The 17,219-nt window shown below is 42.2% G+C and overlaps 1 protein-coding gene across 3 annotated transcripts in view; it reads right to left on the bottom strand.

Annotated features, from left to right (window-relative positions):
• pdcd11 (programmed cell death 11) overlaps nt 1–17,219 on the bottom strand; it is a 71,147-nt gene that overhangs the window by 29,355 nt on the left and 24,573 nt on the right. For all 3 annotated transcript variants that reach the window (XR_014619939.1, XM_084319087.1, XM_084319088.1), the window contains exons 12-19: nt 16,157–16,303; nt 14,580–14,831; nt 13,959–14,084; nt 11,074–11,268; nt 10,613–10,783; nt 4,256–4,469; nt 3,603–3,755; nt 2,376–2,488 (exon numbers count right to left, since the gene is read on the bottom strand). Coding sequence is in view for 2 of the 3 variants with exons in the window: in XM_084319087.1 (XP_084175213.1) it covers nt 2,376–2,488; nt 3,603–3,755; nt 4,256–4,469; nt 10,613–10,783; nt 11,074–11,268; nt 13,959–14,084; nt 14,580–14,831; nt 16,157–16,303 (1,371 nt within the window). In the remaining variant the exon portion in view is untranslated. The remainder of the gene's footprint in view (nt 1–2,375; nt 2,489–3,602; nt 3,756–4,255; nt 4,470–10,612; nt 10,784–11,073; nt 11,269–13,958; nt 14,085–14,579; nt 14,832–16,156; nt 16,304–17,219) is intronic.

Genomic DNA, 17,219 nt, shown 5'->3' with positions numbered 1-17,219 from the left:
CTAGATCCATTTTCCGTTTTGTATCACGCAATAAACGCCGAAAGCATATTGATTCTTGCGTCTCGAAAGCGATCCAATGCACTCAAGGTGTGTATATTGATCCACGTAACAACATATCTCTGGCGGAGCTTTCCCCCCCGATGCACCGAGCGCCACTTCCGGTTTAGAGTAGAGTGTAACTCGCCCGAAAGCCACCAGGCGGCGGTATTGAGGCGTTGCAATATCAGACAGGGTCCAGATGGCTCCTGGAGGCTTCCTGGATGAATTATGAATGCCAATAGCGAATAAAAGAAATAACGATCATAACAACGAGTTTACGGGGAGCTCCAGTAGCTCACCACGTACCGCGAGTGCTATTTCAGCGCCGTGGACAACCGCGCTCGCGCGGATCTGGGGCTGAGCGAGTTCGAATCCCGGACTGCAGCCGTGCCTTTCCCAGAGTGTCTTCCCCCCCCATCTGAACCCTTTCAGCCTGCTTCTGTCGGTCGAACTTGACCAAGTATAAATGCGATAAACGTATAAAAGAGCCAGGGAAATGGCCAAAGTTTAAAAAAAAAAACGAGTTTACTCGTTGTTGGCACTCAACGGATGGCGGCCAATAACGAGTATACTCATTATTGGCAATTAATGTGTTAACTTAATTATATAAAAAATATACAGTATGTATATATTTTTTTAACCATATGTAGGGCTGGGCGATATGACCAAAAACGTTATCGCGATAAAATTATAAAATTATTTTCATATAATTCGATATCGATAATTATCGTCGATATAATGTCTGTCAAGTTTAATTAACTTCTTATGCTGCTGCGAATGTCTCGAGTCGAGTTGATGTCGTCATCAGTCCGCGCACGTTAGCAGCGACAAGCGGAGTATCTCATGACAATTTAATAAATATGACACTAAAATACTCTCTTCCGCCATAATATATTGAAACGACGTCCACTGTATACCCCACACTACTATAAACGTGGCCTCAGAATTCACGCCACACAGGGGCGGACCTTCCTACAGGCGATATAGGCGGTCGCCTAGAGCGCCACCCAGAGGGGGGCGCCAAAATTTTTTTTTTTTTCTGTGCAGTTTTGGCGCCCCCCTCTATATCGGCAACCATTATTTTTACATTAAAAAAATTCTAACATAAGGGAAAATGAGCCAAAAATCTAAAACGGTCGGTCGGTCTGAGCCTCAGCTTTAGGTGTTCACAGTCAGAACATGCTAGAGCGCTGTGCATTGATGGGTATCGGTCAAGTGTTTATAGAATTGAACGTTGAGGAAAGAAAGACTAACGTTAGAGAACTATGAAGAAAAAAGCCATAAAAAAAAATAAAAAATACAAAAAAAGAAAAAGAAAAGGGGGGGGGGGGGGGGGGGGCGGCGCAGTGGTGAATCTCGCCCAGGGCGCCAAATGGGCTAGGTCCGGCCCCTGACGCCACACACATACTCGGCACGTAAATATATAAAACCGTGCCGTGCAAGCTAGTTATCCTAGCCAGCCTGTTGTTTCTAAGCGAATGTCTCGAGTCGAGTTGATGTCGTCATCAGTCCGCGCACGTTAGCAGTTAGACGACAAGCGGAGTATCTCATGACAATTTAATAAATATTACCCTAAAATACTCTCTTCTGCCCCAATATATTGAAACGACGTCCACTGTATACCCCACACTACTATAAACGTGGCCTCAGAATTCACTCCACACACATACTCGGCACGTAAATATATAAAATAGTGCCGTGCAAGCTAGTTATCCTAGCCAGCCTCTTGTTTCTAAGCGGTGTATTCCATGACAATGTACTAAATATTACCCTAAAATACTCTCTTCCGCCCCAATATATTGAAACGACGTCCACTGTATACCCCACACTACTTAAACGTGGGCTCAGAATTCACTCCACACACATACTCGGCACGTAAATATATAAAATAGTGCCGTGCAAGCTAGTTATCCTAGCCAGCCTTGTTTACTACTAGAGTCCTACCTCTCTACACAGAGGTGCACCGCGGGTCTCCTTCACTGTCGGCCATCTCCTTCACCGATTGGTTGTTAGTGCGTGTGTTCATATCCAAGCTTGGAAAATCGATATATCGAAACTTTGCGACCACGTTTCATGTTTATTTCGAGGAAATAATTTATCGCGATAGTTATCGTTATCGTTTTATCGCCCAGCCCTAACCATATGTATATATCGTGGATGACGGTATAGTAAACGGTATATCTTAATATTCCGTATACCTCCCAGCTCTATGATGAAGGAGCATCACTTTGCAAATTGATGTCTCCTATAACCTCAACATGTCCACGTTCACAGCACACCGTCCCCCCACACTGAACTACATCAGAGAGCGGTCCTGACATCAGAGAGATACTCACAGATTTCTTCTTCTCCACCAGCTTGGAGAGGACGGACACGTGGACATGAGAGGACAGGAGGTCGACGTGGAGAATGATCGCAGTGACCTTTCGTCCCGGGGTCATGTTTACACCTGAAGGACAAAACAATCATGTCACACCGACTCGGATGGTGGATGCCATAGAGTCCAAGATGAAGAATGATTTTCTTTAAGTACTGTGTACATAATGTATTACATTATGTGCATTACATTATGTGTATTACATTATGTGAATATGTGTAATACATTATGTGCATTACATTATATATATTACATTATGTGCATTACATTATGTGCATCACATTATGTATATTACATTATTATGTGCATTACATTATGTGCATTACATTATGTATTGTGCATTAAATGATGTGCATTACATTATGTATATTACATTATGTGCATTACATTATGTAGTAGAGCTGACCTTCGATTTTTTTTTTGGAATTCGAAGCTTCGGGGCCGAGATTCGATTTTAATTCGAAGCTTGTACAGCACTTTGTTCAACTTTTCAGTGCTGTAAAGTTTAAACCTTTTTAAATCTTAGACAAACTAAACACTTTGCTTTCAGGAAATATTGTAAGACGTCATTTGAGGCTTTATAAAAGCAGCACAATGAACACAAATCTGTCAGTGCCGAGTCCGACCTCATCTTAAATAACAAACAGCATTGCTTGTTGTAGTTAACAAAGAGAGGCAGAGTTGATTTAGCAAAAATATATATATATATATATATATATATATATTCATTATTTTTATTTTTTTTATTTACATAATCGACTTTTTTTTTCATATTCGAATCCCATGGCATCGAACGAAGCTTCGAAGTATTTAAGACAGCCCTATTATGTAGATTACATTACTTACATTATGTGTATTGCATTATGTATATTACATTATGTGCATTACATTATGTGCATTACATTATGTGTATTACATTATGTTCATTACATTGTGTGGATTACATTATATATTCTTTTTATCCTCTTCCCCCAAGATCACTATATATAAATAAATATATATAAAACACATTTCCTGCCAAATATTACACTTGAAAACAACTTTGCAACATAATTTATTGAATAAGAAAATATTTCCAAAGAGGTCCCATATTCACGTATTGCATATAGCATAAGTCTAATGAACGACCTCCATTCCAGAGGGGTTGGAATAAACAAGCTTCTGCTGTAGTTGAATGAACTCGAACCTGTGACTTGGCGCTTGGTGGCCAGTATAGTGGCACCAGCCAGCTGATCCGACTTAAAGGAGGCACCGCCATCCTCCTTCTCCTCGTCCACCACCAGCTCCAGCTTCTGGCCAACAGAGAGGGCCAACAGCAGCAGGGGGAGCTCACTGTCATCTGAGGACAGAAGAAAGAGAGAGAGCAAGAGAGAGCGAGAGAGAGAGCGAGAGAGAGAGCGAGGTTGGACACTGAAACCAGAGCGCACAAAACAAGCACTCGAAAAATAAGAGGAACAATTATCTGTCACCGTACTGCAGCCCAAGAGATTCTGACGTCTTCAACAGATAAGGTACAGCATTAATAGACAGTGTGACTGTGCCTCGCGACAGTTGTGATTAGAGTATCAAGAAACAGGGACAGGGTTTGCAATTGGAACTGGAAGATTCAGGGTGAAGGATTTCTCGAATCAAAGTGTGAAAATCAATAGATTCTCCCCCCCCCCCCCCCCCGTTCTGGCAAAAATAAAAGCATTATGCGAGAGGCGCTGCGATCTCAGCACAGCACTGACGACACGATGCGGGTCTGATATGTGATGCTACTGTTGACACAGAGACACATCGTAAGTGGTTCCCAAACTCATTTGGTCAGCACCCCCTGTAGTTTCAGGGCCTGTGTACCTCTACTGGAGATCATCTCAGCCACCACCCTCCTCTCCTGCAGACCTCTCATGAGCCTGGCCTGGGTGTCGCCCTCCGGGGTTATGACATCGGAGGGCCTCAGGGTCACCAGGAAGCGTTTCTTCTCCTTGTCCAGGTTGGTCACCTTGGCCAGCACAGTCTGGCCCTTCTGGCAGGCGGTTGTCACGTCGCCAACAAACATGTCGCTCATGGCCTGTGGGGGAAGAAGCACCAAAACAGTAAACAGAGTTTTATTAGGAAAATGTAAATATATATATAAGTACTCTTGACTGAAGAGCTTCTTTCATTCCCTTTAAAAAAAGGTGCACCATGTCATTTTGAGAGAGATCCTTATTTACATGTTCAGAGTCTTGAATTAGAGTCCATCCTGTGAGATCGCACTTGTGTATATAATGTAAATAACCTATAGATAGTCGTTTTAACTTGACAGACATCTACTCTGACACTCAGGCTTTATAATTAACACCGGGAGGGCCTTTGAAGCTAAGAGAATTGAAGGAAATCATGGTGTATAATATAGATCTTAAATAAGGAGGACAGCTTCTATGTACGTGTGTGTTTTCAAGTTAGACTGGGGGAGAGCCACAGGCAGCCAGCCGCACCAAGGTCATCGGCCGAGGTGCTTGAGAAGCCGTTGCTATGGTGATGAGATAGGGTGGGGTTGCATTTTGATAGAGAGAAAGTGCATTTTGAACCATAGTTTGATTTGGGTCAGAGGTGCCACCGCTGTTGCTATAGTAACAGTCATCAGAGAGAGAGAGAGAGAGAGAGAGAGAGATCGACATCGCAAGACGGTAAGCTGCGAGTTCTTCAGAAGACTAGCCAGTAGGCTTGGGCGGTATGACGGTATACCAGGGTATTTCGAAATCCCGTCGGTATGATTTTCAATACCGTGACGTAGGGGTGGACGGTATAAACGGTATACGGTATAAACGGTATGAATTTGCTCTACGGTATGGATTTTGAGTATACCGTGTAACCGGTAGTGCAGCTCTAAAATAGCAATGACGTCATGTAACCACAGCGCGACTATTTCACTCGCATTTGCCCCTAAAAATAGATAGAATTAGTCATAGATAATAGATATGTGCGAACTGGAAAAGGTTATTTAGGAGGCTTCGCGCAGTGGGCGTGCCAGCCCCTACCGCACGCATGTAAACACGGGTCTAGTAGTCTAGTGGGACGGGACACGGGAGCTGTCGGCGGCTCCCTGAGCTAACGTTAGCGTAGCTACCGTTACAAAATGACCCAGTCAACTATTCACTTTTAGTTTAATACATGATGGGGCATTGTCTAACCGAACGGTATCTAGTCGGCCAGCTACCGATAGCTCCTGACATCAACAAACGCTCCACAAAGTCTAGTACTAGAGACGTGTATGCTACCTGTTAGCTCACGTTAACGGAAGTTAGTTCACCGTTCAAAACGAAATGTCCCATTGAACTAAATAATTCACTGAGGCGTTGTATTAACGTTATATATGCAGTAGCTACAGATAGCTCATGATATCAATGTCTTATAACACTGATTCGATGCGTATTCGAGCTGAGGGCTTGCTAACGTTATAATACCAATACAATAGGGTCCAGGTGCAGCGCCGGAGAATCCTGGCCGTAGCTCTGCTCGAGGCTACTAGAGTATAGGTCCAGGTGCAGCTCCGGAGAAACCTGGCCGTAGCTGGAGGCTACTAGAGTACACACAGACAGTGGAGCTTGTTGCGTGGTGGCGATGTCTCGCAGATAATACCAGTACAAGTCTAATTATATAATATATATATTTTATAAAAAAAAATAAAAAAAATATATATAAAATAAAATAAAAAATTTAATCAAAAACGATGATACCGTGATATATACCGTTACCGTCTATGCTTCAAATTATACCGTGATATAAATTTTAGACCATACCGTCCACCCCTACCGTGACGTCACAGACTGTGCGCCAAATCACAGATGCGTTGCTTGTAGTGCACAGCACGTGCCAGCAGAGGGCAGGGCAGTCTGTCTTTCCCTCTCTCAGTCAGAGCTCACGCGCGTGTTCCTGTGGGTCTTCCATCTTGCATGTGTGTGTTAATCTGCACGACAAATAAAGACTTCCGTCCGTTTATTTATCCGGAGCGTTTTTCTAACGTTTTGAAAGTACGGATTTGTGCGTGAATGTGGACCCGGGAACACGTTGTTTGGGTAAGTAAGTTATGTTATGGTTAAACGTATGGAAAATGAACGAGTTATGAATACCGGGAGTGTATGTTTTGTAAACCGTTCCAGTTCGACTGTGTGTGTGCGTATTGGCTTCGGTGATTCACTACAGGGGTTTAACGGCTTAAGCTGGGTTTTGATTATCAGTTAACACATCCTGCGCCAAGAACGAGTTACGCCGTTTTTGCCCGCCATGCGTTGAACGGCAAACGCCGTTTTTGGGATCAATATTTAATTTTTTCGCCATGGCATTCATAATTCATCCAGCCAACCTCCGGACTCCAGCGGGACCCTGTATGAAATTGCAACGCCTCAATACCGCCGCCTGGTGGATGGTCGGGCGAGTTACACTCTCGCCAAAACCGGAAGTGCCGATCGGTGCGTCGAGGAAATCCCTCCGGCAGTGATATCTTGTTACGTGGCTCCAGACAAACACTATAGTGCATTTGGATCGCTTTCTAAATTTAATAATCTATATGATTTCGGCGTTTATTGCGCCATACAAACCAGAAATGGATGTAGGAGAGCGGCGTCAAATAATTGGGATATTTTTCCTCCAGTCTCATCGGCGAACGGTAAGAGGACACTAACGTTATTTTCAGCCCGATTGTTTATTAATTTCACTGCAAACCATCTGATCAATATATCAACCCATACTAAATAAAGCCGTTACTGACGATCAAGGAATTATAAACGACCCCCCCCCCCTTTCCTTCACGCATGATGAAGCATAATGTATACCGATCATATACATTTGAATTTTTTAATATAGCGTGTATAGGAAATAACCGCCAATCGATAATCTATCATATGCGTCAGGGCCTATAACTCGTTTTTGGAATTACTGCTATACTGTCTAAAAACATACTTATATTCTAGACGGTATTAACACAACAATGTATGAATGAAAAAAATATAACGTTCCCACATCCTGAACGATAGATAATCGATGTTGAATGGACCATAGTAATGTCAATATAGCAATAAAATTTAAAAAGTTATAGCCCTGCAAAGAAGGTAAACATCTCCATAGGCTTTCAACGGTGGCAGACTGGGTATATTGATGGATATAACCCATGGCGCCCAATGTGTTAATCAATGCAGATTCAATTTTTTGGTCGTCTGTATGTGTAGTTGTGTACTACTGTCGTGAGTTTGTGAGTCACATTGGTCTAATTTCAGCCTCCATTATACGTTATTTGTTCCGTATGACTCGTTTCATATCTGTGTGTCTCGAATGTGCGCGCTGTGCAATTTGTTTACGTTGTTAACACAGGTCGCTAAGGAATTTAGGTTCGAGGTTGAAGAAAGTGCACTTTTAGGTTGAAAGAACGGCCCTAATGTCAACGTGTTTCAATATAAGCGTCTTGTATCATTCTTAAGATACCACAGTTATGCTGTGGATGTAAATGAACGTGTGCTTGCTTATGTAGAAACAATGCAAGATAACGAGACTAGGGCTGCAACGATTAGTCGACATAATCGACGACGTTGATCATAAAAACTCGTCGACGCAGAATGTTTGCGTCGATTAGTCATTAAAAAAAAGAATTTTTTTTTTTTATACTTTTTGCACTACCTATCTTTGTGAAAGTGGCTTCTCAGCTCTGGTCCAGCTGAAGACAAAGCAGAGGAACAGATTGGACATTGAGCATGACCTCAGAGTTGCTTTGTCTACCATCACCCCAGACTTTGAGACTCTTGTCAAGAGCAAACAACATCCCCAGTTATACCATTAGTTCCCTGGGATGTTAAGCTAAGAAGTCTGCTATATATTTTTTTTAGTTATTTAAACACTTCCACTTTCATTTGTATTATTTAATTTATTTATCTTGTTATGAGTGATTGTTGTATTGTTCCATTTTGATTGAAAGTTGCTTAAGATCCAAATTCAAATGTTTCATGAGTCATTATTTTAATTTGCTATGGGATCATCATGTTATGTTAAGTTAACTGTTAACCCATTCTTCACCAGGCATTGTACCCTTCTTATACCATCCTCTGCCAGCTCTATTTGTCTATGGAGATGTTCACCTACTTTGCAGGGCTATAACTTTTTTAATTGTATTGCTAAATTGACATTACTATGGCCCATTCAACATCGATTAGCTATTGTTCAGGGTGTAGGAACGTTTTACTTTTTCATTCACACATTCATACTAAAATACCGTCCAGAGTATAAATATGTTTTTATCGTTTTCTGCAGTAATTCATAGAACGTGAGTTATAGCCATTTATGCATATATTACATCATCAAATGCAGTTTGCTAGCGATTGACGTCAGATTAAAAATTTCAATTGTACAAGGTCCTAAACGTCATGACTCATCATCTGCTGGTGACCGGAGGGGGGGGGGGGGGGTCGTTTATAATGCAATGACCGACGTTAAATGAATCATGTAGTATGGGTGATATATTGATCATAGCAGTTTGTATGGATAATAATAATCAAAAACGCTGAAACTCACCGCAGCTTCCTCTTACCGTTGGGTGATCAGCGTGGAGCAAAAAGTTCGCTATTATGGGATGTTGATCTAGATGAACCATTTCCGGGTTGTATAATACTATATACATCCAAATAACGCTGTTTATTGAGTTATGGCAACCGATCGATTATCCAGTGTGTCGAGATGGAGCCCCGGGAGCGATAGCGAGTGGCAGACGGAATAGGGGGGACACCAAGCACTTCCGGACCCACTTCCGGTTGGTCGATCGGCCACCAGGTGGCGATATTGAACCGTTGGAGAGTTGAGTGGAGATCCACAGCACCCGTCAAGGATCCGTCGGTGAAATATGAATGCCATGAGAGAAATTTGAAATATTGATCTCGATGACGGCGTAATCCGTCATTGGCAGATTAAGCATGGCGAGGAATGACGGCTTAATCCGTCAATGGCGAAGAATGGGTTAAGGCAGAGGGACTGGACAACAGGGTGACATTCACAGGTGTGCAGACTTGAGCATGTGAGGTAAAACATGCATTGGAGAAGGAGCCATGCCCACAGGAAGCAGCGATTGAGGGTGTGACAAAAATAATCGTTAGATTAGTCGACTAATCGAATGACAAAAATAATCGTTAGATTAGTCGATTACCAAAATAATCGTTAGTTGCAGCCCTAAACGAGACCTTTCATTATAACGTCTTGCAACTATGGTTATGACTAAGATATCAAGTATTTACTCCCGGAAAATCTTTATGTATGGTGATAACGAGTATATTGTTAACTTAGATCCGCTCCCCCCACCCCCCGCTGATGAAAGTCATACCGTAATATACCCATACGGGGGTGTGATGTCAGCAAGGTATGACGGTATGAAAAGAATTATACCGCCCAAGCCTACTAGCCAGACTAGGAAACGAAGCTGACGCATAGACACGTTGACAGAGACATAGCTGGAGTGGTGGGGGATGGGAGGCCCTCCACCCTCCGGTTGCCACGAGATCGCTAGCTTTGGCTAACAGGGAAGGCTTTTGGCTAACCACTAGGCCGCAACCATCATCAAGCTGAGATTGGTAGAACTAAGGAATTCAATAGACTTTCCAAAGACTTTCAGAACTGTTTTCCATCTTGTACGAATCTATTTTTATGGAATCAACATCAAGGAAAGAGACAACGTTGAGTAAATTCTTTGTACAGGTGCATTAACGGGGTGTACGGGGAAGGTCGACTTCCAAGTAAGATAACCATCACAGATAAACACCACAACGCAGAAACTTCACGGGACCACAGGTGACAAGTTGATTACTGGCTGATAACCCTGATATCTAACAATCCCATTTTATCATAAATTAAGGAACGATTATTCTGAAGCACTGTAAATCAAACAGAAGCCAAGCAGATGCTTTTGCGTGGGTAAACAACATTTCTGGCCCTGCAATTGGAAACAGTAAAATGGTAAATTTTCCAGGTTACAGGGACCCATTTTGTCCCATATTATAATATACCATAGTCTGAGTTGATAATGTGTCCCCCAACCGACATACTGCAAGGTCCACGTCAGACTTTTGATTCTCTATATGTATTGTCACAGTAGAACATGCTTACAGCTTTAATTGTCGTCAGTTTGAGAACCACCTATAGTTCAAACTAAGCAAACCACTTTCAAATGGTTTCTCCAGCAGAGCGCTCCCTACTCACCGACTTGGGAGCGAGGCCAAAGAGGCCATAGGGGAATTCCACAAAGACGCCATAGGACATGATGTTCTTGATCCAGCCAATCAGCTGCATGCCAACTGTGATGTCAGAGAAATCCTTCACGACGAGTCCTTCCTCTAAGGACCACTTCACGGTGGGCTTCTTGGTCAGGGTCTTTAAAATCACAGCTGTTAAGGAAACGTGGTGGAATATACTTTCCAGCTGTTCACTAAAAAGCCCACAAATATATATCCCAATACTATTTTGATGGGAAAACAAGTAAAAGGTCAGATGTTAGTCACTGAGGTTAAATGTGTCATTCAGCAAACAAATCAAATAAGTGAAAATAACAGACTATTTCCCCCTAATTTCTCATGGCAGCATTTGAGGAGTACCTTCCAGATGGACTTACGGTTGTGCTAGAGACGTTCATAGATCATCAGACTATGTAATAAAAAGGATACAATGCTGTCTTTGGCCTTGCTGAGGCAGACCAGATTAGAGACAGTGTCTCCTTCCTGCAGGGCTTCCCAGAGCAGAGGGCAGTTGGACATGTGGTCAGAGAGGTGCATTGTGGGTAGCGCAGCGCGGGTCCCCTCTGGGAGGATGGCCACCTCCAGACCGTTGACAGACTTCTTCAGCACCTTGGCCTCCAGCTTCTACGTCGGAACACACAAAACACAATGGAGATGTTGAGATGGGGGGGACTTAAGATAAGATATTCCTTTATTGAAATGCAGGCATCATAGCAGCATGGGGGAGGGGGGGGGGGGGGTACAGGTTGTAGAAGACATGATACAGGTCATAAAATGATAGTAACAATACACATAGAATAAAAATAAGCAGCAGTGTAAACAATATAATTAACTGAGTAAGTATGCACATATGTGCCTAGCCGTGGATAGGAGGGACTTGTTGAGGCACATTTTTTATTAACATATTATGAAAGTACAGATTCATACCTTCAAGCTACTTCCTATGAATCATGGTGATATCACAAAAACATATTCAGAGAAAATGGCCTTGGAACCTTCTGGAGAGTTTCACACTTGTGTTAAACAACTACAACCCTACCCATAATGCATTGTATTCCATGGCCCCCTCTCTCTCTAGGGGCATTAACACCTTGCGTCAGGCTCTTTTGTTATGTCAATGACTCTGTCTTGTGGCAAGTTGTTGGTAGTTGAAGTATTTGCAAATTGTATTGTATCATATGTATTGGAAATCGTGTCATATTGTATTTGCTGAAGTATATATAATATTGCAATTAGTTATTGATGGGGGATGGAAACAGATAAGCTTTGCTTCTTCCATCTCCTTTTCAAACAGTGTATAGTTTCTGGCTGTTGTTTTATTTTTAATTTGGGGGGGGGGGGGGGGTCCTCTGACTAAATGTAAATGTATTATAAGGAAAATGGGGGACCCTGATATAAACAAGACAAATCAAGTGAAAGAGTTAACCTTCTGTAGTGTGGTAGTGAAAGAGTTAACCTTCTGTAGTGTGGTAGTGAAAGAGTTAACCTTCTGTAGTGTGGTAGTGAAAGAGTTAACCTTCTGAAGTCGGTAGTGAAAGAGTTAACCGTCTGTAGTGTGGTAGTGAAAGAGTTAACCTTCTGTAGTGTGGTAGTGAAAGGGTTAACATTCTGTAGTGTGGTAGTGAAAGAGTTAACCTTCTGTAGTGTGGTAGTGAAAGAGTTAACATTCTGTAGTGTGGTAGTGAAAGAGTTAACCTTCTGTAGTGTGGTAGTGAAAGGGTTAACATTCTGTAGTGTGGTAGTGAAAGAGTTAACTTTATGTAGTGTGGTAGTGAAAGAGTTAACCTTCTGTAGTGTGGTAGTGAAAGAGTTAACGTTCTGTAGTGTGGTAGTGAAAGAGTTAACCTTCTGTAGTGTGATAGTGAAAGCGTTAACCTTCTGTAGTCGGTAGTGAAAGAGTTAACCGTCTGTAGTGTGGTAGTGAAAGAGTTAACCTTCTGTAGTGTGGTAGTGAAAGAGTTAACTGATCCAATCTTCTCACAAACTCACTAAAACCTCACAAACACCAGCAGAGGAAAGGCTGCATCAAAATAACTGTTTTGTTTCGTAGTGGCGTTTCAAATATGCCACTCTTCACAAGAGCTACCGTTTCTTGGCATAATTAGGCACTGGTTTGGTGCCGGGAGGATGCACGCATATTTTTCAGTCCATTCAGCACGGAGATACTGTAAAACTGACTGGGACCCGCTGAAAGAGACTGTTTTCATTCCGTGAAAACCTGCCCTACTCTGCTCTGATTCGCAGACTGTGGGTGGGGGGGGGAGAAACGCTGAATGTGATTGGATCAGAGTAGCAAGACAGACAGGCAGAGCAGCCAGCCGGACAGTGGAGCAGAGAGAGGAGACAGCAGAGGATTTAACGAGGCGCGTTAATACATTTGTTTATCTGGCTTACTGCTGCGGATTCAAGCCACGCAATAACAAAGCGCAACATTAAAATAAGGACAGCATTAAGTTGCAATAAATCCACTCGAACGAAATTCGTTCGCTCATAAAATTTGTGACATTCTAAATGTGTTTTAAATAATGTTGTTGAATGACAATACACCCAAAATCGCGTTTTATGACGAAGGTCTTTTTAATATAGACACTGCGTTTGTCACAAGTTACGTTGCTGTAACTTATAAAGTTAAGATAAGTGTATTACATTTTCGTTCTCTCTGCTAAGAAATGAGTGCTTGTGTGCGTTTTTAACACCTCGTTAAGTACCTGTGATTAATGCATGAAGCACGCAGACAGACCACATCCAGTGTAAAGCCCTCGGTTGTAGTCTTTCCACAGTATTGAGACCGGACAATCTAACAATAATTACCTCATTTACAAGTTGTACTTAAGTTTGCAAATAAGGGCAAATAAGGGAAGACATTAATGACATTTCAAAGCAGTAAAAAAAGTGAAGTGAAAGACTTTTTTCTTTTTTCTGATACTTGTTTCTCCCTGGATCAAATCGGGTTTGGTCGCGTCGAGTCACATATGGGCAAGTAGGCAGTGTAAATAGGTCAAGGTGCAAATGAGGGTACGTATGCCCTCAGCTATATTTGCCTTACAATAAATAGTTACAATATATATATATAATCTGATCATCTAATATCTAATCTAATATATATATCATCTAAAAATGCTAAATATATGCTCTGATTGAGTAAGTATACACATAAGGTATGCATAAGGTATGTATGCCGTGATATACTTCATACTTTTGTTGCACTGTTGACATTACAAGATGATATATTGACATATATACTGTATATCCCAGAGAAAGTGCAGAACGGGGAGAGAACCAGGAGACACAACAAGCTCATGTCCTTCACTTACTTTGCCGACTTCAAAGTCGAACAGGTGTTTCGGGACGTCGTCGCCGTCGCCCTCCGCCGCAGCTTTCAAGGACAGCACCATCTTCTCCTTCTCCGGGTCCGACTGGAGCACTTTAGCCTTTACCACCTGGTGCAATCAACAGCAACAACCAACTCATCACGGACACGTGCAACTTTTTCCATGTGCAACTTGGATCGCAACAACTACCGAGTTGCATCTGAATTGCATAGTACAACACTCCAAAGCTTGTCCAGAACGTGAACATAACTCAACCTCGCTTACAACTACCATCTACAAAAACTACCAATTAAACTCAACCGTTTTCTGTCACATCACATATTTGGCTAGCTTCTGCTAAAGTTATCTCTACTATTTATTAGCCAGTTAGCTGGCTTCTACTAAAAACGTATTGGTATAGTGTTTATTAGCCAGTAAGCTAGCTTCTACTGAAGTTTGCTGTATTGTTCACTGATCCATTAGCTAGGTTCTACTGACGTTAGCCCTATTGTTCAGTTAGGCAGTCTAACTGAAGTTAGAATTGTTAACCTTGCATGATCTAGCCGTTCATTTAGAAACTTCAACATTTATGTTCTCCAAGTCCACGTTGTGTCATATCCTCACCTGACCTATGTAGAACATTTCCTCAGGACTCAGGACGGGCCCAGAGCTGAGCTCCTTGATGGGCACCAGGCCCTTGACTTCGTTGTAGAAACGCACAATGCAGCCAAAGTCCTTGATACAGACGATGTAGCCGTGGGAGACGCGGCCGGGCCGGGCATCGGCATAGGTGAGGAACAAGGGCAGAGTTGATTCCACCATCGTCTTCTTCCTGGTCAAGTTCAGCATCTTTCTGTCTGGATCCACTGACAGCACCTGAAGAAACAGAGACACACACGCACACAATGCACACGCAGTCAAGAAGCATGTCATAGACATTTGCTTAGCAAGTAGAGCATGAGACTAGGGATGTCCGATATTATCGGCCGATATTGGCATAAAAATGTGATATAGGAAAATATTGGTATTGTTTTTCAAATAAGAATTATTTTTACATTTATTTAACCTTTATTTGCCCAGGCAAGCAAGTAAGAACTAATTATTATTATATTTATTGTCAAAGTATGCATAATGTTGTGTTAATTACACGACAAGAGATATGTAATGTTAATTACCTGAAATTATTCAGTTTTTTGGGGGGGGGAAACCCTGCATATATCGGTATCGGTTGATATCGGTATCGGAAATTAAGAGTTGGACAATATCGGTATATCGGTAAAAAAGCCAATATCGAGCATCCCTACATGAGACGGCTGTATGAATACGTTTGTGTGGCTGAATGAATATGAATGAGTATATTCACTGTATCAGAATTTTGGTCAAGGAAAATCAGCCTCTTCCGTTAGCCCATTTTATTTTTTATTTAAATAATTAATATATTAAATTATTTTAAAAAGAAACATGCCAACATTATGAGAAATTCACTTACCATCTTCTCCAGGGTCAAGAAGATACCGATTTCAGCTAGCCTAACCCCCAGAGTTTTAAGCTAGGCTAGTGGTCCGTATCCGCTTCCATTCATTTGTGCTAAACTAGGCTAGCTTACAGCCAGTAGATAGCTTTCTACTGGACAGTGGACACACAGTAGTGCAGAGAGGAAATGATATCCATCTTCTTGTCCTACTCTGGAGAAGACGGTAAGCACATTTCCCATAATGTTGGCATGTTCCTTTAAGGCTATAACGTTTAAGGCATTAATGCCTCACCGAGAGAGACGGTTAAAAGCTCATTCATCCGTCAGCCTCCATCCTGTCAGGATTTCTGTGGAGTTTCCCTTTAACCCTTTCACTACCACACTACAGAAGGTTAACCTTTCACTACCACACTACAGACGGTGAAAGGGTTAATCGTCTGTATTGTCGCAGTGAAAGGGTTGACCCGTTGGTAGTGTGGTAGTGAAAGGGTTATCCTTCTGTATTGTCGCAGTGAAAGGGTTAACCCTTTGTCATGTGGCAGTGAAAGGGTTAACCTTCTGTATTGCCACAGTGAAAGGGTTAACCCTTCGGTAGTGTGGTAGTGAAAGGGTTGAACACACATCTATTTGAGTTGACGTCCCAGACACTGCAATAAAGAACATTCTGTGTAACAACTTCCACTTGATATTTGTGGTGTCCAGACACTAAATGCACTGTACTACTGACCCGACATTTGACCTTCATGCCCTCGGTGTACTTCTTCTCTGGGTTCTTGAGGAGGATGTCGGACAGGTGGGTCTTAGGCACCAGGCCCTTGATGTGGTCAGACAGCTTCACCATCATGCCATGGCTCAGCAAGCACGACACCGTTCCCTTTAGGGGGGAGAAGAACAGATTTGGGGTTTGCAATAGTGCCACATAAAATAGGTATAAGAGAAGGACAGTGACACAAGTGTAAGTATGTGTACTATAGAGTATGTTCTTCTGTTCCAACATGTTAGTATGTGTACTATAGAGTATGTTCTTCTCACATGTTAGTATGTGTACTATAGAGCAGCGGTTCTCAACAGGGGTTCCGCGGCACACAGGGGTTCCGCGGAGAGCTGTCAGGGGTTCCGCGAGATGCCTGATGGGAATGTTTCTTTAAGAATATAGAATGACAACTATTAACTAAACAAATAGTCTATCTAGTGCTTCATGTGTATACAATAATTGCCTAATCTAATAACATGAACTAAAAAAGAAATCGATCAAAATGTCTTCACACGTTTCGTAAAGTTATTATAGAAACAACTTAACGTCCGCGTCAGGCGTCATTGCTTTTACCAACAGATTTTCCAACGCATTTCCAGAGAAGTCGCATTCGTGTGACGTCACATCGCGGGTCCTATCTCCGTTACAGAGCCGGCTCTGATCCGTTATCAATGAATTGCAAAGCGGGCGGCTGTCGTGATAATAATTACTAAATGCATTCAGTGCTGGATCTAATCAAATGGATTTATCGAGACACGTTATGGAAAGTTCAAGACCGGATCACAAGCGTGCTAATTACACGCTTGGGCTACGGTGATGGGCTACTCGCCAAGTGCAGACAAAGTGAGTGTATCCGCTGCTGTTATTATTATGATACAAAATGTGAATGAATGAATGAAAACTGTATTTAACAGAAACAGTAAAAGGCACTCTGCAGATTACATTTATATATAGCTGTTTTATACGTCAACATTGTGTCCCTGACCGTCAACAAAGAATGGCAGGATGTGATGTCATAAACAAGCGTCACCTCACT

This window comes from Notolepis coatsorum (genome assembly GCF_963971535.1).
Source record: "Notolepis coatsorum genome assembly, chromosome: 7".
In the NCBI taxonomy this organism is placed as follows: Eukaryota; Metazoa; Chordata; class Actinopteri; order Aulopiformes; family Paralepididae; genus Notolepis; species Notolepis coatsorum.
This window is presented reverse-complemented; position numbering and strand designations above follow the sequence as displayed.